The sequence below is a fragment of the Pichia membranifaciens genome (assembly GCF_001661235.1).
Source record: "Pichia membranifaciens NRRL Y-2026 unplaced genomic scaffold PICMEscaffold_6, whole genome shotgun sequence".
In the NCBI taxonomy this organism is placed as follows: Eukaryota; Fungi; Ascomycota; class Pichiomycetes; order Pichiales; family Pichiaceae; genus Pichia; species Pichia membranifaciens.
The window spans coordinates 86,149-106,250 of record NW_017566987.1 but is presented as its reverse complement, the minus strand read 5'-3'; the positions used below and the strand labels follow the sequence as shown (position 1 = coordinate 106,250).

The following is a 20,102-nucleotide window of genomic DNA, read 5'->3' as shown; positions in this document are numbered from 1 at the left end:
ATACACACGATATCATGTTCCATCATACTTTGGGAGTTCCAAAGCCCAGGAATGACGAAGAACGGGCGTATTCCATTCGTGGACGCCAACCCAACATCAAATCTCAGCGAACTGCTGTTGGTGGGGCGTTGTGTGATACTAATTTGATTCCAACAGACAACACGACCAATTCGAATCCAAAGGCTCAGAAGGAAGAGAGATACAGTTTGAGGAAACTCGCCAGAAACTTACTCTTCAATACCGAACAGGCCCAAGAATTCAAAGATGGTTATGGGTACGATGCGGCAGAATACCAGTTCAACAATGGGAGCTATCCCTATGATACTCACCACAACTATGGCAAGGTGCACTTAGACGGTATGCATTGGAAAAATCAAGGTTATAACGATGAATATGAAGACAATGTGAATCAGAAAATACTGGCAGAAGATTACACTTCCAGAGTGGCCAACAATTATGTACAGCCGGTATCCCGTGACCGGGAGTATACGAACCATGTGAACAGTAAAGCATTACAGAAAAACGAGAGTATAGTCAATGGTAGTGAAGTAGCCGCTAAGATAGCAGACAACAATCAGGATTTCAAAATTGTTGCCATCACGAGCATCCCCAAGAAGATGAGTGTTTCTGCCCTCCTCACACAGATCTACGGAGGCCCATTGGAGAAGATCGACTTGGTGAGGAAAGACAATTACCAATTCTACAATGACGAGAGCTTGTACAAATTGAACCAACCGGTGAACTGGAGTGAGGTGTCCATCTTTCTCCATTTCAACAAAAACGAAGACGCAAAAAGCTTCTACCAGTACTCCAAGTCCGGCCTATTCCGGGTGAACGATGTCCATCTAAAGACGGTTTGGATCCCGAACTTGGGCGAAGAGAGGCTGTATGAGGACGATGAGGACGAGACCCAAAGCCGCGAGGAGAGTCTTTTAGTGTCCAGCTTGATGACGGGGGAGGAGAAGGCGAGACGAGTGTTGGTGTTCAAGCGGCCAATCTTCGACAAGAAGTCGAAGCTGGAGAAGAAGAAGCCTGGGTACCCGGACCCGACGATCAACTACAGCGAGGACTTCGACATCGAGGAGATCAAAAAGGACTTTGGGGACTACGGCAAGTTGGTTGAGATATTGCCCGTTGTTTCGAGGAAGCTCTGTTTCGGGGTGCAGTACTACGACGTGCGGTCTGCCATCCGGGTGAAGAACGTCATCCAGCGGGGCGGGCACGGGCTGGACGGCGACGAGCTCAATGACCAGGACCTCGAGCTGAGACGCAAGTACAACGGGTGGTACGTGTGGTACGGCAAGGATCCTGCAGACCGGGCCGTTCCGAGCTAGACCCCACAATTCGCGGGGCGAGGGGTGGGGCGGACAAAGGCCGAGGAGATCTTTTTTTTTCAGTGGAGATTCCGCCCCAACCTCGCTTGACGCATTTATATATATATATATCCGTCGACCCAGTTGCATGTGTGCATATGTACCCGTGTAGGTGTGTATGTGTGAGTGTAGGCTGGTCAAATACAATTACAAACACAAGAACAAGCACAGGCGCAGGATCCAGACCCAGATCCACTAGCAGGGACATGATTTTTCCAGTGCACACAGCTACAAGAAACGTGGGCGTGGGCGTGGGCGTGGGCGTGAGGTCTGCGCAACGCCCGGCCCCCAGGGCCGCCGTGTGGGCCAGGCGCTGCTACAGCGCCGACAACGTCCACAGCAAAGCGGACAACGACTACTTGCTGCTGCAGGCCATACGGGGCGACGCTGCCGCCAGGGCGCCGGACCGAGACGATCTTCTCAACAGCCCGACCACGCTTCCCCGCTACGACTTGCTCAAGACCGTGGGCCAGATCCGCCGCGAGCTGCTTGCCGGCCGCCCGGGCCCCTCGCCCGCCCGCGCCTACGACGGCCTGGTGGTGCAGTACCGCCGGGCGAGAAACGTGTTCCGCTTCTTCAAGGAGGGACTTCTGAACGTGTGGCGGGTGCACCGGGCGTTGCGGCGCGGGCTTTTCAGCGGCCGCCGGTACGTGGTGGACTACTCCGAGGCGGGCGGCGGGCGGGTCGCGGTGCAGCGGGGCGACTTTGGGCGGGTGGTGGACGAGCTCAGCGGGCGCGTGGCGCTCCTAAAGATCGAGTACGACGCCGGGCGGCGGACCGCGGCCGGTTTTCTGGGGCGGCCGCGGCCGGAGCTTCTGTTGAGCCGGCGCGAGTTTGTGGAGATGGTGCGGGACCGGGCGAACTTCGTGAAGTTGCCGCTGTTCGGGGCGCTATTTGTGGTGCTGGAGGAGTTGAGCCTCCCGCTCATCTTCCTCTTCCCCCAGATGTTGCCCGGGACGTGTGTGCTGCCCGGGGCGCTGGAGCGGCGGTACTACGCGCGCAGCGCGCGGGCGTTTGGCCGGCTGGTGGCGCAGCACTCCAGAAGTGAGAGCGAGTGCCGGGACTTTGTGCAGGCGGTGGCGATGGGCCGGGTGAGCGCGGCGCACCACGAGCTGGCGGACGCGAGGACGCGGCGCGACGTCTGCCACGTGCTGCACTGTCGCGGCACGACGGCGGCGGCGTTGCAGCAGCACCAGAAGATCCTTCTTGCAGACGACTACCTCGTGGTGGCCGGCGGCGGGGTGGGGCGGCTGAGCGACGCAGAGGTGGTGCACGGGTGCGTTGTGCGCGGGCTTGCCGCGGGACAGGCTGTGGGCGGCGCGGCCGTGGGCGCCGGCGGCGCGGACGCCGACGCGGTGGCCGGCTTACGTCAGCAGCTGGGACGCTGGCTCGACGTGCGTTTTGTGCAGCGCGCGACGTGAGTGCGACAGGCCGCGTGTCGCAGGTGACGCCGCTGCGCGTGCCGGGCCGACGGGCCGGGGGCGGCGGCAGAAGATAGCGAGATAGGGCAGAGAAGTCAGGAAAAAGTCCGCGGCTCGTTTTTCTCGGGTGTGAGGGGAGAGAGGGAGAGGGAGAGGAGAGGGAGGGAGAGGTGGTTGGGTCGGGCGCTGTGGCAGAGTGGTGGTAGAAGTTGGGTGTTGGCTGTTGGATGGCATTGTTGTTGCTCTGTGTGCCTGCTGGGGGAGGCAGACACGCTGTTTGTCTGCCGTTGCTGCTGGATCGTTCCGTGTGCACTTCTCTCGTCGGCTGCCCCAGTGCGTCCCCTAGCTGTCCCGACCCCGCTTCTCACACAGATACTTTTGTACATACATACTCACATACATACTCACATACATACTCACATACATCATACACATTCTTCCAGGACACCCTCGCACCCGTTCTGCACACTTCCAATTATACCTTATACACACAGACCCATCGCCAAGGGAACACACACGGCCTCCGCTACGCCTTAGACTTGCATCCCCGCCAGTTCGCCACGTCACGTTACCCTCCGCCTTGCACTACCACACACCGACACAATAGCCAGCACCGCACATTCCCTATATGTCCATATAGCTCAGGTACTACTCCAGCCACACACGCATACTGAACACACCGTACCCCCTCTCCCCCCTCCTCCCCCTTCTCCCACACAATGCCAAGATTAGGGTTCTCCAGCCTAACCCACAAGTTCCACGACGAACACCACGGAGCCAGCAACCACAACCCCGGCAACATAAATAACAGCCATAGCAGCAACAGCATCACCAGCCACGCCTCGTCCTCAAACGTCTCCCACGACGCCCATCACAACTTGCTCAACTTCTCCTCTCCTTCCTCAGAGAACATCCACCACATCCACAACGCCTCCAGCTCCCCCATGAACCACGCCCCCTCCTCGAGGAGATCCTTCTTCGGCCTCAACTTGGGCAAGTCGCCCTCCAACGAGTCCCAGTACTCCATCATGTCCGACGACAATCATCATGTGCATAACAACCAGACCAGTGCCGCCCCCGCCAACCACCACAACAACAACAGCTCTTCCAACCTCACCTCCACCGCCTCCTCCAGCCACGTCGCTGCACCCCCTATCCAGAGAAACGGCTCAAGCTCAATGGTGCAGTTGAAAAAGTTCTTCAGGCCTGCAAGAAAAAACTCAAATGACCATATTCACTCCCCATTGAACCACTCCAACTCCGGCCTCAACAACAGGAGGTCGCCCCACGGACACTCCAACTCGAACTTGAAATCCTTGAGTCAAAGTCAAAACAGCAGCCCCGCTCCGCAGACACCCTCGACACCAACCTTCACCCATGACGCAAATAATAACATGATTGTGAAGACAGACCAAAAGTTTTGGGATGACTTGGAAGGATCTGTCACTAAGAAGTACGGGAAACTAGGAAAAGTTTTGGGTTCAGGAGCCGGAGGTTCTGTTAGATTGATCGTCAGAGAAAGTGATGGTGTTACCTTCGCCGTGAAAGAATTCGTCCCTAGAAGACCAAACGAATCGGTAAAGGAGTACGCCAAAAAATGTACTGCAGAGTTTTGTATCGGTTCAACATTACACCACCCGAACATTATCCAAACATTAGATATTATCAATGAAAATAACCATTTCTATGAGGTCATGGAATACGCACCAATAGATTTTTTCGCCGTCGTGATGTCGGGCCAAATGACCAGATCCGAAATCAACTGCTGCTTGAAGCAAATCACCTTGGGTGTCAGCTATTTACACTCTGTAGGTTTGGCTCATAGAGATCTTAAATTGGACAACTGTGTCGTCACCAAGGACGGGATTGTTAAATTGATTGATTTTGGTTCTGCAGTCGTCTTTAAATATCCTTTTGAAGAAGAAACGGTTAAAGCACATGGTATCGTTGGTTCCGATCCTTATTTAGCTCCAGAGGTGTTAACCTCAACAGACAATTATGACCCCCAATACGTGGATATCTGGTCTGTTGCCGTCATCTATTGTTGTATGACTCTAAGGAGATTTCCCTGGAAAGCTCCGAAGAAAGACGATCCAAGTTTCAGTCTCTATTGTATGGAGGATGATCAACCTCATGATTACGTCGAGAGCGCAAGGAAACATAAAGAATTGTTGATAGAAAGAAAAAAGAAAATAGTACAGCTACAGAAGGAGAAGGAAGAAAAGGGAACGCAACCACAAGCTCCTCCACAAACTGAAGATCCTGTGCAAAGCGTGACTGAAAAGGTCAACGATTTGAACGTCGAAACACAACCCGCTCCCCCTGCACAGCAGAGTACACAACAAGAGAACCCTATGACTTTGCAAGACGAAATATTATTAGGTGACCCAGATCAGGTCGCTGTTAAACCAAAGGTAGGCTCACAAATGGATGAGGTAACCAAACCTGCTGAAAATAAGATTTGCAATGAATCAATCGATAAAAAGGAAAAAGAGAATGAGCATCATCATCATCATCATCATCATCAGGAAGAACCCACAACATCAGATAAACCTGTGGCTAAATTTGATGATAAGGGTAACGAAGTGCCTGAACGCCGTACAGCTGGTGCAACCAAATCTCAAAAACAAATACACGGTCCATATAGATTGATGAGGTTACTACCACATGCGGCAAGGCCTGTAATTTCCAAGATGCTTGCTGTGAAGATCGAAGATAGAGCTACAATGAAAGACATCTTGGATGATGAATGGTTCAAAGAAATCAAATACTGCACCATCGACGAAGATGGCAAAACCATCAACGATCCAAGTCATCATCATACTATAGTATAATATCATCTACGTCATCATCACTTATTATCTAATTATTTATTCATTTATCCATATTCCTCGTGTCTTGATGTTGGAATCGATATACCTCATCTGTTCAAATCTATATAGTTTCTTTTTATCTTTATTTCTAATTGTTTCTTCAACATTTCTTCCATTTGCATCATGTTCCCTCCTATCATCTTTAATTTGTTTTTTTTTGCGTTTCTCTAGTTTTTGTCCCTTTTCTTCTCTTCTCTTACTGTTATGTTTCCACTTGTTCCATAATTTTTTTCTCCTCTTTTAATCACCTTGTACCTCCCTTTCCTTCTCCCGGATCTATATACAGACTTACAAATAGAAACAAATCCATTTCTGAACTCTCCAATAGGTTGCATCTACCGCCGACCTATTTTCGGCACAATTCTGTCGAATTGCGCGGGAAATGCATGCCTTATCTCTGATTAGCGTGTGCAGCTCTTGAAGAACTTGAGGTATACAAATCTAACTTGACTTGCAGTTGCTTCCAAGGGCATATTTCAAGGGACCATTTTTTTGTAGATAGTAAGTATTATCGTTTTGCAGAAGCTAGCCAATTCCTAAATCAGTTAACATCAAAATGAGTCTCTCAAAGAGACATTCACTCTTCTGGACCGAATCCGAAGATAAAGAATCTGAACCAACCTCCACACTTGTTGTTTCCTCACCTAATGGACTTTATGTAGATATCAGACCATTCACTCAAGAATCAGAAGAGTCTACGGAGGAAAATGGTGGGTTTGACTGGTTTTTTGCAGGTTTTGAAATTCCATTTGCTGATAGCTCCAAGGTGGAATTTAATCATGAATTCTTCGACTCAGCATATATCAACCACTATTATAAGACTGGATTTTCTGGAAAAGGGTTCACTATTGGAACAGACCTCGGCGACTTTTCAGACTCGAAAAATCCTGATGAAGTTAAGAGGGGCATCAGAGTAGAAACGGGTGTTCTTTGCAACCCGAAGACGGGAAATGTCGAGCCGTACGTGGAGAAATGGGTCACCTGTAACTCAGAACATACACCAGAGCTCAAATTTATTGGTGACTATAAATCGAAGTTGAGATGCATAGTGCTAGATACAAAAGACGGTGGAATTACTGATAATGAACTCAAAACGGATGCGGTCATCGGCCGCTTCATTGTGTTGGATAAGTGGGTACAAGGTGTGATCTGGGATAAAAGCGTCACAAACAAGACAGACTCTTTAGGTGTTGTACGCTTTTGCGACGAGACACATCCCCTTATCACTTACGGTGGTCAAATAGACAAATTTCCCAAACTTTTAGACCTCAAGCGAGGTTTGAAAGTTGATGATTCTGTAATTGTGGAGGGAGTCAAATGGATTGTCAAGGAGGTCAATAGCTGGTGAAAATGATTAGGACTCAGCAAGAATTATGGAGTCTATATGTCCTGTACGCAAGTTTGCATTTCTGTATCTAAATATTTAACACACGCGTATATATATGACTACACCAGGTCATGGTAAAAACCCTAAATCATTATTAAGTCCCCAAAAATCGTCATTCCCTACTACATCAAACAAGCTGTTGAAGGTTTCCGTCATGCCATTATTCGGTTGAGATGGATACTGTGGTGGATAAGACTTGTTGCTGTCCATACCGTTTCCATTATTTCTATTTGCGGCACTACCGTTAGCGGTATTTTGATTATAAGTATCACCGTTGCTGTTATTGTTATTATTTGTATTATTGTACACCCCGTAGCCATTGCCGTTATGGCTACCATCCAGATGTACTCCCATGCTCTGATAGCCACTCATACTATTTGTACTGTTAGGAAGATGACTCTGAGGGTAATTATTATTGTTGTTGAGATGGTGAGGATGAGCCAGGTTGTGAGAATGGTTATTGTGATTTTGCCCCAGATTTGCTGGGGACATGTTATGACTAAAGCTCATTTCATTCGGGTTTGGATGGCTGTCATACTGGAGCATTGTCAATCCCGTTTGGGGTACCTGTTGTCCACTTTGTTCCGTCCACGTAGAAATGTTACTAATCATGTTTGTTGTGCCTCCCACAAATGGAATCAGATCAGGAATCGTGTTCTGCATCACAAGGTTATCGCTCATGACATTTGTACTCATCGGAGAACTGGTGTCGGGTGAAGAAGAAGAAGTTATAGTAGCGGCGGCCGTGTTGTTGACAATGTTTGGAGAATTTGGGTTCAGAGGAGACCTCAGGTATCTGAACTTATCTGACATTGTGCTGGTAGAAGATAACTCGTTATTTGGGGCAGTTGCCGAATTCGACACAGCGGTATTCAAAGAAGAACTCATCAGTGCCGGCGTATTCAGACTAGACTTGAAAGTTGAGCCCACAAGTGGTGACAAAACATTAGAAGGCAGGGAAGATACAACAGAGTCTGTTTCGGAGTCACATTTAGAATACTTTCTTTTCAGTGATAAATTGTTCATTGCATAAGGATTACCACTAGCTAATCTGATTTCATTGTCGAAAGATTTTGAATTTAAAGAAGAGGTCAGTCTTGTTTGAGGCTGGAGCTGGGGCAGTTTGATAGGAAGGGGTAAGATTCTATTATTAAGGTCACTTCTATCTTGCTCTGCTCTAAAAAATTCTCGTTCCTGTTCTTTTTCATTCTCCTTTTCCTTTTCTTGTTCACGTTGAGTTTCTCCTTGCCTTAATCTTTCCTGTTCCCGCTCCTTGGATTCACTTTCTCTCTTTCTCTCTTTTTCTAAATCTTGCTGTACCTTTCGCATTTGATTTTCTCTCTCCCTGTCTTTCTCATTATCCTTTTGGTCATAATCCTCAAGTCCAGGAGGGTGCAAGAGTAAATGACTCAACCCCTTGGGTATGGCGGATCTGGTCAAGTGGCCCTTTCTTTTTTGTCGTTCCTCATCTTCTAATTTATCAGCATCTGATTTTTCAATGTAGTTGGATTCAATCTGGAAATGCTTTAAAGGTTTACGGAAAATTGCAGGTGGTAACCCTATACCACGGTATAGAATCTCTGAAGAGTCTGGACCACATCTTAAGATTAAGTTTCCAATTGTTGCGTTCATGATTTCTTCAAAAGTGTCTCTAAAACTTAGTGCAAACTTTGTTCTTTCGCTCATGACATAGAGGGAGATCGAGCAAGCACGCAAATCATCCAACCCTCTGAACAAATCTTCGGAAACTGTTGGCCGGGTATGCTTTTTGTCATCACCCAGTAGTTTCCTTCTCATGTCATCTCTATTTCTCTGAAGCCATAAACAATAAATTAGAGTAATTCCTGCAATGAAAACCAAATGAATATTCAAAATGGAAAATCCATAAAAGGTTTTAGCGTGGTAATTTTTAATCGATTGGCAAATTTGCCCTGCAGCCGCCTGACACTCCTTGAAGAGCTTATCATTTGGATCTAGTAGTTCCAAATAGGGCTGAATCAAATGTCTGATAGATTTATAGTAGTAGAACAATAGAGTTTGATTTTCAATACCATTGTTGTTGAAACCTTGACATTCATTTCTCCAATTCTGCAATTCCTGGAAGAATCTCTCCACCTTGACCAACTGGTTTTTGTTGATCGATTTTGAGCTGGCAGTTACGATCGAAAGTTCTTCAATAAATCTCGATTCCAACCTTTTGATTTTGATCGACTGGTTGATGAAGAAAATCTTGCCGTTATTCGGATTGAAAGCCTGAGAAGGTTCATAATTAAAAAGGGGGATCTTCGAGTCCACCCGTCGTTCATGTAAGATAAACGGTTTCGAGATAGAGATTAAGATCGACCTCTCCAAGATGTAGCAGCACCAGAACTTCCTCATTTTCAAGTCTTTCAAGTTAGAGTCTATGTTCTCGTAAGATTTCGATTTGTGCAAGGAAAGGTGCATGCAGCATTGCATTGCGTCGGAGATGATCAAATACAAGTTGTTGGAGTTTTTGTCTGCTCTGATGAGGAAGAAGCTGATCAAGATCAACAACTCGATCTTGTTGAACGCCTCGACGTTATTCGATAGTAGGATGAGGTGTCTCAAGGCCGTGGAGAAAAAATTGAAAGGGTTTGGACCTTTATACTTACCCGTTGATTTATATAGTAAAGCTGATATTGCGTAGATAAAGAACATTCTTGAACACTTGAAGTGGTAGACGTTGAACTCCTCGTCAGAAAGGGGTTGCTGTTGTTTTTTGTTTTCGTAGTAGGACTCGCTGAACTCAAAGATCTCACGTTCGTTTAGGAGCGGGAATTTGTACTGGAGCATCCTGAAGTATAGGCCGATCAAGTTCTTCGAGAACTTCTGGTCGATGTTGAGGATGGGGTCGAATTTGATGAAGTCGTTCAAGTTGTAGTTCTTGAGCACCGAGTTTTTGAACGCGGAAGCGTTAATGCTCATGAAGGTCGCGTAGGGCTGGTTGATGAGGGAGACGTCGCTGTTGTAGTCGTCCGTGTCCGAGGTTGAGGAAACCGAGGACGAATTCGATCTGCCTCTCCCGCCGGCGCCGGCGTCGCAGCTGCCGCCCTCCTCGCCGTCGATGTAGGGCGAGATCTTCTTGTACTTGAGGATCTTTTCGTCGTTGAGGGTGATGCGTTTTGTCCTGTTGTTCTTCATGTCGTTGAGCTTGTTCTTGGCCTTCAGGTCCAGCAGCTTCTCCAACTGCTTGATTTTTTTCTCCAAGAACTTCGTGTAGTCGTTGCTCTTGCCCGAGGTATTGTTGTTTTCTCCGTACCGGGGCGGCTGGATGCACTGGAACTTCGATTTCAAGCAATTGGTGCAGCTCGGGAACCGCTGGTCACACTTCTGCTTCCGCTTCTGGCACAGAAAGCACGACGTCGACCGGCCCTTCTTGTCCTTGATCTTGTCGTTGTCGGGCACGTCTTCCTGCTTGATGCCCACGCTCACTCCGCTGGCGTCTCCGCTACCCTCCCCGTGTTCGTGCGGTTCGTCTGCCGCACTCCCACCGCTGTTGGGATAGTTCATCTCACCGACGCTGATCTCGTTGTTGCTACTGCTGCTCTTGCTGTTCGCCTTGACCTTGCTGCTGCTGCTCTGCTTCTTGCCGTCGTCTGCGTCCGACGACAGCAGCGTCGTCGCAGACGTCGCAGATGTCTGCGACGATGCCACGGCGTCCCTGTCGGAAGCCCTGTTCAGCAACCCCGACTCTGTCGCCGGCGTCTGGATCGAACTCTCGAACCCGCCGCTTCTTCCTCCTTCGCCGTTGTTCACCACGGTCACGGTGTTCGACATGGCTGCACTGTGTGTTTCTCCTCAGGTGTCGTTGGATCCGCTTGGACTCTCCCGTGCTGGCCTTTGTCTCGTCGTCCTGGCTACGTTGTCGTGTCTTTTCAGCCCATATCTGGAGCCGTGCCTCTCGATGCTCACGCCCTTCTCCCTGTCCGTACCTCTCTCCGTTTCTCTGCAACCATCCTCCCCCCATCCTGCCCCGCCACCGCCGCAGAGCCGATGGCGGAACTCCATCCTGGCGACCCCGTCCGTCACCCCCAACCCTGCTCCTTCCCCCGTCCTGGCTCCATCCTGGTGGCTCGCTGGCCTACCATCCGTCCGGCACTCTCCTGCCTCACACACCCACCACACCCTCTGCCGCCTGCGTTATCTTCTCACCCCCTCTTCGCCCGGGCCTTCGCCGCTAACCCCGCACCGCTGACGGGGCGACAATGCTTCCAGGGAAACGGCGCAACTTCTCCGCACCGCTTACGTTAGCAGGGTGTTGTGGCAAAAGCGACGCGTCGATCCTGCCCGAGGAGCAGAGCTCGGGGTACCTAGCTGTCTGGACGAAGTTCAACAGAAGCCGGAGAGCCGGAGAGCTCGAGAGCTGGAGAGACTAGATGGAGACACGGAGTCTCGGAGGCGGTTTCAAAGAGTATTTCAAAATAAACAGTTCTTGTTAGATAAGTAAATAGAGGAAGAGGGGGCAGAGGCCGGCTAGTAGCTGTCGGCGTCCTGCTTTGCTCTGGTCTCGTAGATGTTCAAAGCTTCCTCGGCAGCCTTGACGCCGGAGAGGACCATAGCGCCGAAGGTAGGACCCATTCTGTTGGACGAGTCGCACTCGCTGAGCTCCATGCCGGCAACAATCAAGCCGGGGAAGACCTCCCGGGTGCCCTTGACGATGGCGTCCTCGGCCCGGTTCATGTCCAAGCAGCCCATCTGGTTTCTCTGGATGTAGCCCTGGCTGACAAGTCTCTTGACGCAGAAAGCGCCCATTGGGCCGTCGTGGCCCGTGCAGGAGATGATGATCTTGGCGTTGATGGTGTTGGGGTCCATGCACGACTGGTCGTCGTGGTGCATGGACACCAAGGTCCAGTTGGTCACGACCCCGGCCACTCTGACCTTGCCGTCGTCCGTTGGGCGGGTGATCAGGTCCTCCACACAGGTGGCGTTGAAGAGCTTGACGTTGGGGAGCTCGAGCACCTTGGAGCACAGCTTGGTGATGAAGAGCGCTGCGTGCTTGACGACAATGAAGTTGTCTTCCTCCTCGTACTCGATGCCGAGCTCCCGGATGAACTGGTCGGCCGGCTTTCTCAACACCATGGACGAGAACAACTGGCCGCCAAGGAAGCAGCCACCGCCGACGGCCACGTTGGCCTCGATGATGGCGATCTTGAGGTCCGGTCTGGCCCTGGCGAGGATGTATGCTGCCGTGAGGCCGGACGAGCCGGCGCCCACAATGACAATGTCGGACTCGGCGTACGTGTCGAGGTCCTTGAAGTATCTGCGGGTCATGGCCCGCGAGACCTGGGACTCTCTGATGGGCTCGAACTTGAACGTGTCCCAGTCGTAGACGGCTGCGGTGGCCTTGGCGACCTTGGAGTCTGTGTTGGGCACGTTGAACGTCTTCAAGGAGATTGGGGCGGTTTCCCGAGTGATGGTGCTGGTAGCAGTGGTGGAGGCCCTGTGGTGAGAAAAGAGAAGCGGATGTTAGTGTCGAGCAATGGAAGCAGCGGGTGATAGCGTGGTCGCACGTACATGGTGGTGGTGTCTTGCTGGTGTCTTGCTGAAGCTGAGTGCTTTTCTGTCGATGCGAGGAGAGCAGGAACTTGCAAAACCCAAGCCAGTCGAGCTACAACCGGATTGGAGCCAGCAGCAGAGCGACGGAGGGACCGTGCTTTATAGCACGGCAACCCAGGACCCCGGCCACGGGACGCAGAGCCAGCTCGGACCCGTCTGACAACTACACGCTACCCGCAGAGACGGGAAAGGACGCAGCAGGAGCCAATCAACTGTCTGACACCGGGGCTGGACCCCAAAAAGACCGCATCGCCCAACCAACGACGTTCCGAATGGAATCATGTTGTCCCGGCTGGCGGGTCTCACATGTGTGTGTGCTCCCACAGGTGCAGACACAGCAGCGGCCTCTTGCCAAAAGCGGCCCCTGCTGCTGCGGCGTGGGAGGACTGTGCACCGGAGCTGTCAAAACCGATGAAACGCTCGTGCCCCGGAGGTTTACAACGCGTTGCTGCTGCGGCTGGGGGTGTGTGGCATGGCAGCTACAGCCCGACTCTCCCCAGATCCCCTCAGGGTGAGTCAGCGCCGCCCCGACTCTGCTCTGCTTTCCGGAGGGGCCGCTTCCCGCCGCTTTCCGCCGCTTCCCGTACCACTCCCCTTATACCACCTCCCTTATACCACCTCCCGTGTCCCTCTGTCTGAAACAAACACACCATCCCCTCCTCCTCCCCCCCCCCCCCCCCCCCTCCGACAGGACAATGCGCCCTGTTCCACCAGCCCCGGACATGGCAGCCTCGCCACCAGCATGATTCACTTCGGTCCGGAAAGCGGTCCTCCGTGACTCATCCTGCTTCCGCTCCGCCCTCTCACCCTTCTCACTGGGCAGCCCGCGTAACGTGGTCGCGGCTGAGCCACTGCAACGCCACCGGGTAGAGACTGGCCACCTTGGCCACAAAAAGCTGCGCCACCGACGCGTCGGCGGGTTGGGCGCGGCGGGCAGCGGCGTCGGCGTCGGTGTCCACAAACACAACATTGTCCCTGTCGTAGGCCTCGACGAACTCGCCGCCGCTGAGATGCACAACACGGTCGGCCCAGCGGCCAAGGCCATCGAAGATGTGTGTGGCATAGATGATGCAGCAGCCGCGGCGGTCGGTCTCGTCGTACAAGAACTGGAGGAGCCTCTGTCTGACCAAGACGTCGAGGTCGATGGTGACCTCGTCGAGAAGCAGGAGGTCGAAGGGCTTGAGGAGACCCATGCACAACTGCACGCGTCTTCTCTCGCCGTCGGAGCAGCGGTTCATGCGCCAGCGGGTGTCGATCTCCAAGAGGTCGACAAGCTGGTCCCTCCTTTTGCTGTAGACGTCGCCGCCGACGCTGCGGATCAACTCGTCGACGCGGATGTCCCGCTTGGTGATCTCGTTGTTGGCCCACTCGGTGCCGAGGTAGACAATGGTCTTGTCGTTCAACATGAAGTTGCTGCGCAGGTCGAAGGGGTTGACGCCGAAGAGCTCGATGCGGCCGCGTCTGACCAGCTTCTTGCCGGCGAGGATCTTCAACAGCGTCGACTTGCCTGCGCCGTTGGGCCCGACAAGAAGCAGCTTGTCGCCCTTCTTCAGCTGCACATCGATGTTGCTCAACCCGAGCCGCTTCTCGTCGGGGTACTGGAACGTGAGCTTGTCGGTGAAAACAACGTACTCGTCCGACATGTTGTGGTGTGCTGGCTGCGCCCAGCTCCGCCGCAGCGGACCAGCCCCGGCACTGGCTCCCCCACACAGCCTCTCTCTGTGCTCTTTCATGTAGGGCCCGTCTGTCTGTCTCTCGCTGCCACTGCTTACTTTTTTTCGCATTTTCGCATTTTCGCATTTTTTTTTTCCGTTTTCTACCTCTATCCATCCGTCTTCGATCAAGATAATGTTTCACTCGTCTTCGAAGCAACACCTAATTGAGTCCGACTTCTGCGCTCCACACTTGTCCATCCTGCCCCTGGCATCCACTGTTTTGGCGTGCTACACAGCTCACAGCAAATGGAAAGAAAGAAGCTTATTGAGGAGTCGGTGACACGGGAGATTGCAGGGGTCAACCCTGTGGTGGCCATTCCGTATGCTACGTCGGTGTACTCGATATCGTTGACAAGGGGCCCCAAGTGGCTCTTCACGGGCGGAGAGGATGGCTTGATCCGGAAGTTTGACTTCTTCAAGTCGGTGGAGGGCAAGTCGCTGTTGACGGTCTCGCAGAGACACCAATTGATCGACTCGATTCTCTTCAACGGGATGATATGCTCGTACTGGGAAAACGAGATCCCCTACTACAAGTCGGACCTGTCGGGCAACAAGGCCGGCTCGTCGTCACTCTCCTCGGGCAACGCGGCGGCAGCGAAGAAAAAGAACTCGTCCACGGACATGAACTCGTTCTTCGAGCCGAACCTCAGCCCCGTGTACTCCTTGTGCAGCGACCAGAACGGGTTCTGGTTGTTGAGCGGTCTACAGAACGGCGCCATCACGCTCCAGTCGGTGCGCTCCTCGGAGGGGACCATCCAGTGGTACTTCAAGAACGCCAACGACAAGACCGTCTCGAGCGAGGACAAGCAGTACCACCACTCGAACTCGGTCTCGTGCATCGTCACCAACACAGAGCAGACGAACTTCCTCAGCGGCTCGTGGGACAGGAAGATCCTCAAGTGGGACCTCAACACGGGTAAGAACATGAACTGCTTCAACCGCTCCACGGGGCAGGTCTCTGCGCTGCAGTACCGGCCCTCGATCGGCACCGACCTGCACTGGGAGGCGACAAACGACGACGACGACGATGATGACAACAACAACAACAACGACGACGATGACATGGGTTCGCTTTTTGACGATGACGACGACAACGACGGCGCAAACGAGGACCGGAGGGACAAAAGCGACGCGGCAAAGAAGGAGGCTGCCGACGAGCCCGGCCTCGAGCCAAAAGAGAAGGCCGCCTCGCAGGAACCTGAGGTCCGCAGAGACATCCTCAAGCTGCAGCGGGAGTCGCTCCAAACAGGCACCTACGAGGGCCAGCGGGTCTCCGACGACATCTTCCTTTCCTCCTCCATCGACGGCTCCATCAACATCTGGGACGCGAGGATCGCCCCACGGGCCAACAACGTCGAAAAGATCCCCGTTCCGGCCAGCACCCCGCCGTGGTGCATGTCGGCAACCTGGTCCGTCGACGGCGACTCCGTCTTCGTCGGCCGCAGAAACTCCACCGTCGAGCAGTACGACGTCCGCTTCCCGACCAAGGTCAGCTCGCTGCTCAAGTTCCCGAGCGCTTCCGGCAGCATCAGCTGTGTCCGCACCCTGCCCAACAGGAACTACCTTCTCTGCGGCTGCCAGGACAACATCCGGCTCTACGACCTGCGTCTGCACGACGCCCCGGCGACAGCCCCAACCGCCTCCGCCCCCTCCTCGAGGAAGGTCTCCCGGATCCCCTTCACCATTGTCCCCGGCCACAACGGCGGCATCCTCAGCGACCTCTACGTAGACCCGACGTGCCGTTTCATGGTTTCCGCCAGCGGCAACCGTGGCTGGCAGGGGAAGCCCAGCGACTACGTCTTCATCTACGAGTTCATGTGAGGCCCCAAGCTTCAGGGCCCAGTGCCCATGGCCCATGGCCTTCGTGGCCGTCCACGCCGTCGGACCGTCACCCCGTCACCGCCGTCACCGGCCTCGCGACTACCCCGCGTGGGGCGGAGAACCGCGGGAACCGCGGCGGGGCGGGGGAGGCTCGAGGGCATTTACTCCGACACTCCGAAGCCGGGGATGATCGGCTGGCGCTGAAACTGGCCGGGCGGGGGACGGAGACGGAGACGGAGACGGTTGCAGCAGACAGGCGGTGTGTATAAATACACAGCAGGAGATTGGTTCTTGTGTCAAGTGCACCCCTCGGTCGTCGCCAAGTGTTAGCTCCCCTGGCGCTCATACTGGAAAGAAAACCACCAGCTAAAACAGGCAACAGCGGGAAGAAACATAACCACAGCCTGATCAATCACCCTCCTTCCCTTTCTCTCTCTGTCTCTCTCTCTCTTCCCTATGAATATCTGCCGCAGCATCAAGTGCAGCCACTCAAACCCGCTTCACGCCACAGCGAAAAGACTTCTCTCCACATCGGCGATGAGACGCACCACGACCACGCCCCAGGGCGACCTTTACAAGCACCAGAACGACTTGCCCCCTCTCCCTGTCCCAAAGCTCGCCCACACGCTGGACCTCTACAAGGAGTCGATCAAGCCCTTGTATCCGTACGGGGAAAAGGACGAGGAGTTTATCAAGTACGCCAAGATCATCGACGAGTTTGCGACCGGGACACAGGGCAGCGGCCTACAGTCGAAGCTCGAACGCTTTGCCGCCGACAAACGGAACTGGCTCGCAGCGTTCTGGGACAACTACGCCTACCTCGACTACAGAGACCCGGTGTCGCCATTTGTATCGTACTTCTTCAGCCACAGGGATGCCAACACCGCCGTCGGGAAGGACCAGCTTCTCAAGTCGGCGAGCTTGACCCGCAAGGTTCTCGAGTTCATGGAAACGGTCGAGCACGAGACTTTGGAACCCGAGCTCATCAAGGGAGCGCCCTTTTGCATGGAGAGCTTCAAGTGGATGTTCAGCAACTGCAGGGTCCCGGGCGAGTCCCGCGATTACAACCTAGTGTACGACGGAAGTAAAAACAGGTTTATGATTGTCATCTCCAACGGCCACATCTACAAGCTGCAGACGCACGACGACGCAACCGACAGCATCTTGCCGTTCAACGCGCTCTACTACGGCTTGGCCGAGGTCTTGAAAGACTCCGAAGCTAGAGGGCCAAATGAAACCCCGGTGGGGGTCTTGACCTCCTCCAACAGAGATGAATGGTTCAGCAACTACCAGAAGTTGAACGAAATCTCCATCGTCAACAAGGTCAACTTCGAAGATATCTTCAAAAGCTCCTTTGTCCTCTGCTTGGACGACTGTCTACCCAACACTATCGAAGCTAAGTCTAGAAACTGCTGGCACGGCAATGGTCTCAACAGGTGGTTTGACAAGCCGCTCCAGTTTTTTGTTGCCAGAAACGGAAGCTCCGGCTTCTTGGGTGAGCATTCCAAGATGGACGGCACACCCACTTTGAGGATGAACGACTGGTTGGTTGGAGAGATGTACAAGCTTGACATCGACGGCAATGTCGCAAAGCCGACTACTGTTCCGGCCATCAGGCAGATAAATTTTGAAATCAACAACGAAATCTCAGAAGCCATCAAGACCGAGACTGAAACTTTCAATGAAACGGTGAACAGCTTGGACATCAAGACCTGGCAGTACTTTGGATTGGGTAAAGATGATATCAAAGCGTTCAACTGCTCTCCGGACAGCTTTGTCCAGATGTTGATCCAATTGGCGTACTACAAATATACGGGTACCTTGAGACCAACATACGAGTCGGCCTCAACAAGGAAATACTTCAGAGGCCGGACAGAAACCAACAGATCTGTTTCATCCGAAGCATTGCAGTTTGTCAAGGACTGGGAAAACCCCTCCGTGCCTGTGCAAGAGAAGTTGAAATCATTCAGAGCCGCCTTGAAGTCCCACGGCAACTATATCAAGCTAGCTAGCTCAGGACTCGGTGTTGACCGCCATTTGTTTGGTTTGAAACAGATGATCGGTGAGTCGGACGAGGACTCTGAGGTGATCAAGCAGTTTTTCGACAACCCGATTTTCAGCTACTCCCAATATTGGTACTTGTCGACCTCCCAGTTGAGTTCTGAAAATTTCAACGGGTATGGATGGTCGCCTGTTGTTCCGGAAGGGCTCGGATTGGCCTACATGATCAACAGAAAGTGGTTGCATATCAACATTACAAACTACAAGGAAAATCCATTTGGTTTGAAGGTTGATGAAATGGCATACTTCTTAACTTTGAGTGTTCAAGAATTGGCAGAAGCACTCAGAAAGGAAACCGTCAAGGCCAAACTCTAATTCTTTCTGGTTCTCCTTCTTTTTTTTCACTTTATATATATTACCCTTCTTCGATTCGTTTTAGTGTTTTAATTTTTTCCTCCCTCTTTGACGACCGACGGTTATGACATACGTAGACATAATAACAAATGCTCATTAGCCTATTGCTTGACGAACGTAGGGAGTTGTGTGTGGCGCGTGGCGTGTGGCGCGTGGCGTGTGGCGGTGTCGCTACATGAAAAAAGAAAAACCGGGTTCTAAAAAAATATTTTTTCTATCACCTTTATTATCTACTACTAGAACACGCAAAGTTGTGATACCGGAGATCCCAGTAGCGGCAGCAAAGAAGAAAGGAGCCATGTTTAAGAGTAAGAAAACAAAGCAGCAGTCTCTCAATGTGGTTGACAACCTTCTGTCGAACTACTTGCAGGTGTCAGACAAGAAGATCTTGAAAAGCAAAGAGAAGGGACAAAAAGGACATGCTGCCAGCAAGATCCTTGAGCTGAATTCGAAGCTAGGGAACTTCAAGAAAACCAGAGAAGGGCTGCGGAAGCACAAGGACAAGGAGAGGAAGATGAGAAACAAGAAGATGAAGGGAATAGAGAAGATCAACGAGAAGATTGTGCGACAGAGCAAGCTCGAGAGAGGAGACCGCGAGGTGATAGACGAGATAGTGAGCGCCAAGTTGGCGGACTTGAAGAAGATCGACCTGGTGAGCAGAGATGAGGATCTGCTGGAACTACAGAACGACATTTTGACTCTGACGGGCGGCGAGAGCACCAAGAGCATGCTCAAAAACCTGAGAGACAAGCAGTTCTTGGAGAGAAAGAGACGGACTGCCGAAAGGGCCCGGTTCGAGGACAAGGTTTCCCGGGGGGTTGTTGCCGTCGGGGGGCTCACCCCGGGGCTTGCGCAGCCCGACGGCGACGACAGCGACGACAGCGACGCCGACGACCAGAGCGCCGACGACGCCGACCAGGGCGCCCTTCCAGCCGGCTTCAGGGACGATTTCGACGAGTTCCATTAGTTTTGTATACGTATATTCAGGTAAAGTCAGACTATATAGCGTGCTCGAGCTCTCTATCTACAGACGTGTGTTGCAGGCCCCCGGGCGCTCAGTTGCGCTCCTGCACCGGCTCCTCCGCGGGCTTCCCGTCGTTCTCGAACGGCAACTCCTTCCGGGCCTCGTCTAGCAGAGGCTTGATGCCCTGCTTCGCCAGGTGCACGTCGATGCACTCCTTGTACTGCACCCAGAAGTCCTCGCACTCGTTGTGCAGGCCCTCTCCTTTCAAGAACTTCTCCGAATACCACGAGTTGAAACAGCTGTCGTACTTCTGTTTCAAGTCGTTACACTCTGGCGCAAAAGACGTCGACATAAGATTTCCCATTATTTCACCTTGCTCTCTGCACCGGCCCGCCTCTTTGCTGTCTGGTCCTCTCCTCTCTTGCATATGTAGCATACCCCCTGCCATTGGCTCGTCTCTTGGACTCCCGTCACCTACGCTTCCGGCCCTCTGTTTTTTTTCGGGGCAATTCTGGGCCGATCGTCCCAAACCGTTTTTTGCCCTGCCTTCTGCACC

At 52.5% G+C, this 20,102-nt stretch overlaps 14 protein-coding genes across 14 annotated transcripts; 9 read left to right on the top strand and 5 right to left on the bottom strand.

Annotated features, from left to right (window-relative positions):
• Positions 1-14: 14 nt before the first annotated feature.
• PICMEDRAFT_74311 (hypothetical protein) lies at positions 15-1,334 on the top strand (the record flags this gene model as incomplete). Its single annotated transcript, XM_019164734.1, has 1 exon — positions 15-1,334. The coding sequence occupies one exon, from the start codon at positions 15-17 to the stop codon at positions 1,332-1,334; it is 1,320 nt and encodes a 439-aa protein (XP_019015700.1).
• Positions 1,335-1,579: 245 nt separating this feature from the next.
• PICMEDRAFT_13262 (hypothetical protein) lies at positions 1,580-2,794 on the top strand (the record flags this gene model as incomplete). The annotated part of the gene is made up of 1 exon (XM_019160036.1): positions 1,580-2,794. One exon carries the CDS (start codon positions 1,580-1,582, stop codon positions 2,792-2,794), a length of 1,215 nt encoding a protein of 404 aa, XP_019015699.1.
• A 47-nt stretch (positions 2,795-2,841) lies between these two features.
• Positions 2,842-3,371, bottom strand: PICMEDRAFT_173667 (hypothetical protein). Its single transcript, XM_019161572.1, has 2 exons — positions 3,156-3,371; positions 2,842-3,100 (listed from the first exon to the last, which is right to left on the bottom strand). Exons 1-2 carry the CDS (start codon positions 3,227-3,229, stop codon positions 2,890-2,892), a joined length of 285 nt encoding a protein of 94 aa, XP_019015698.1. The 5' UTR covers positions 3,230-3,371; the 3' UTR covers positions 2,842-2,889.
• Positions 3,372-3,513: 142 nt separating this feature from the next.
• PICMEDRAFT_36559 (hypothetical protein) lies at positions 3,514-5,628 on the top strand (the record flags this gene model as incomplete). The annotated part of the gene is made up of 2 exons (XM_019163017.1): positions 3,514-5,229; positions 5,323-5,628. 2 exons carry the CDS (start codon positions 3,514-3,516, stop codon positions 5,626-5,628), a joined length of 2,022 nt encoding a protein of 673 aa, XP_019015697.1.
• Positions 5,629-6,135: 507 nt separating this feature from the next.
• PICMEDRAFT_173616 (hypothetical protein) lies at positions 6,136-7,069 on the top strand. Its single transcript, XM_019161566.1, has one exon. The coding sequence runs from the start codon at positions 6,224-6,226 to the stop codon at positions 7,013-7,015; it is 792 nt and encodes a 263-aa protein (XP_019015696.1). The 5' UTR covers positions 6,136-6,223; the 3' UTR covers positions 7,016-7,069.
• PICMEDRAFT_18000 (hypothetical protein) lies at positions 6,634-11,203 on the bottom strand. The gene has a single exon (XM_019161842.1). It carries the CDS (start codon positions 10,850-10,852, stop codon positions 7,124-7,126), a length of 3,729 nt encoding a protein of 1,242 aa, XP_019015695.1. The 5' UTR covers positions 10,853-11,203; the 3' UTR covers positions 6,634-7,123.
• On the top strand, positions 10,961-11,437 carry PICMEDRAFT_173614 (hypothetical protein). The gene has a single exon (XM_019161565.1). It carries the CDS (start codon positions 11,069-11,071, stop codon positions 11,324-11,326), a length of 258 nt encoding a protein of 85 aa, XP_019015694.1. The 5' UTR covers positions 10,961-11,068; the 3' UTR covers positions 11,327-11,437.
• Positions 11,438-12,747, bottom strand: PICMEDRAFT_173613 (hypothetical protein). Its single transcript, XM_019161564.1, has 2 exons — positions 12,590-12,747; positions 11,438-12,515 (listed from the first exon to the last, which is right to left on the bottom strand). Coding segments are annotated over exons 1-2 (969 nt in total). The 5' UTR covers positions 12,592-12,747; the 3' UTR covers positions 11,438-11,548.
• PICMEDRAFT_173633 (hypothetical protein) lies at positions 12,690-13,293 on the top strand. The gene has a single exon (XM_019161569.1). It carries the CDS (start codon positions 12,938-12,940, stop codon positions 13,268-13,270), a length of 333 nt encoding a protein of 110 aa, XP_019015692.1. The 5' UTR covers positions 12,690-12,937; the 3' UTR covers positions 13,271-13,293.
• A 150-nt stretch (positions 13,294-13,443) lies between these two features.
• PICMEDRAFT_60265 (hypothetical protein) lies at positions 13,444-14,274 on the bottom strand (the record flags this gene model as incomplete). The annotated part of the gene is made up of 1 exon (XM_019163421.1): positions 13,444-14,274. The coding sequence occupies one exon, from the start codon at positions 14,272-14,274 to the stop codon at positions 13,444-13,446; it is 831 nt and encodes a 276-aa protein (XP_019015691.1).
• A 318-nt stretch (positions 14,275-14,592) lies between these two features.
• On the top strand, positions 14,593-16,167 carry PICMEDRAFT_36608 (hypothetical protein; the record flags this gene model as incomplete). Its single annotated transcript, XM_019163020.1, has 2 exons — positions 14,593-14,909; positions 14,997-16,167. The coding sequence occupies 2 exons, from the start codon at positions 14,593-14,595 to the stop codon at positions 16,165-16,167; spliced, it is 1,488 nt and encodes a 495-aa protein (XP_019015690.1).
• Positions 16,168-16,704: 537 nt separating this feature from the next.
• Positions 16,705-18,543, top strand: PICMEDRAFT_74305 (hypothetical protein; the record flags this gene model as incomplete). Its single annotated transcript, XM_019164733.1, has 1 exon — positions 16,705-18,543. One exon carries the CDS (start codon positions 16,705-16,707, stop codon positions 18,541-18,543), a length of 1,839 nt encoding a protein of 612 aa, XP_019015689.1.
• Positions 18,544-18,840: 297 nt separating this feature from the next.
• PICMEDRAFT_17996 (hypothetical protein) lies at positions 18,841-19,960 on the top strand. The gene has a single exon (XM_019161841.1). The coding sequence runs from the start codon at positions 18,881-18,883 to the stop codon at positions 19,547-19,549; it is 669 nt and encodes a 222-aa protein (XP_019015687.1). The 5' UTR covers positions 18,841-18,880; the 3' UTR covers positions 19,550-19,960.
• On the bottom strand, positions 19,638-19,910 carry PICMEDRAFT_36973 (hypothetical protein; the record flags this gene model as incomplete). Its single annotated transcript, XM_019163044.1, has 1 exon — positions 19,638-19,910. The coding sequence occupies one exon, from the start codon at positions 19,908-19,910 to the stop codon at positions 19,638-19,640; it is 273 nt and encodes a 90-aa protein (XP_019015688.1).
• Positions 19,961-20,102: the final 142 nt, after the last annotated feature.

Bases quoted from the DNA above. Each gene is read 5' to 3' on its own strand.
- PICMEDRAFT_173667 (XM_019161572.1), bottom strand. From the start codon at position 3,229: ATGTGTATGATGTATGTGAGTATGTATGTGAGTATGTATGTGAGTATG. The intron at 3,101-3,155 runs GCGGGGTCGGGA...GAGAAGTGCACA, and splicing joins CAAAAGTATCTGTGTGAGAA to CGGAACGATCCAGCAGCAAC.
- PICMEDRAFT_173616 (XM_019161566.1), top strand. From the start codon at position 6,224: ATGAGTCTCTCAAAGAGACATTCACTCTTCTGGACCGAATCCGAAGAT.
- PICMEDRAFT_18000 (XM_019161842.1), bottom strand. From the start codon at position 10,852: ATGTCGAACACCGTGACCGTGGTGAACAACGGCGAAGGAGGAAGAAGC.
- PICMEDRAFT_173614 (XM_019161565.1), top strand. From the start codon at position 11,069: ATGGCGGAACTCCATCCTGGCGACCCCGTCCGTCACCCCCAACCCTGC.
- PICMEDRAFT_173633 (XM_019161569.1), top strand. From the start codon at position 12,938: ATGTGTGTGTGCTCCCACAGGTGCAGACACAGCAGCGGCCTCTTGCCA.
- PICMEDRAFT_17996 (XM_019161841.1), top strand. From the start codon at position 18,881: ATGTTTAAGAGTAAGAAAACAAAGCAGCAGTCTCTCAATGTGGTTGAC.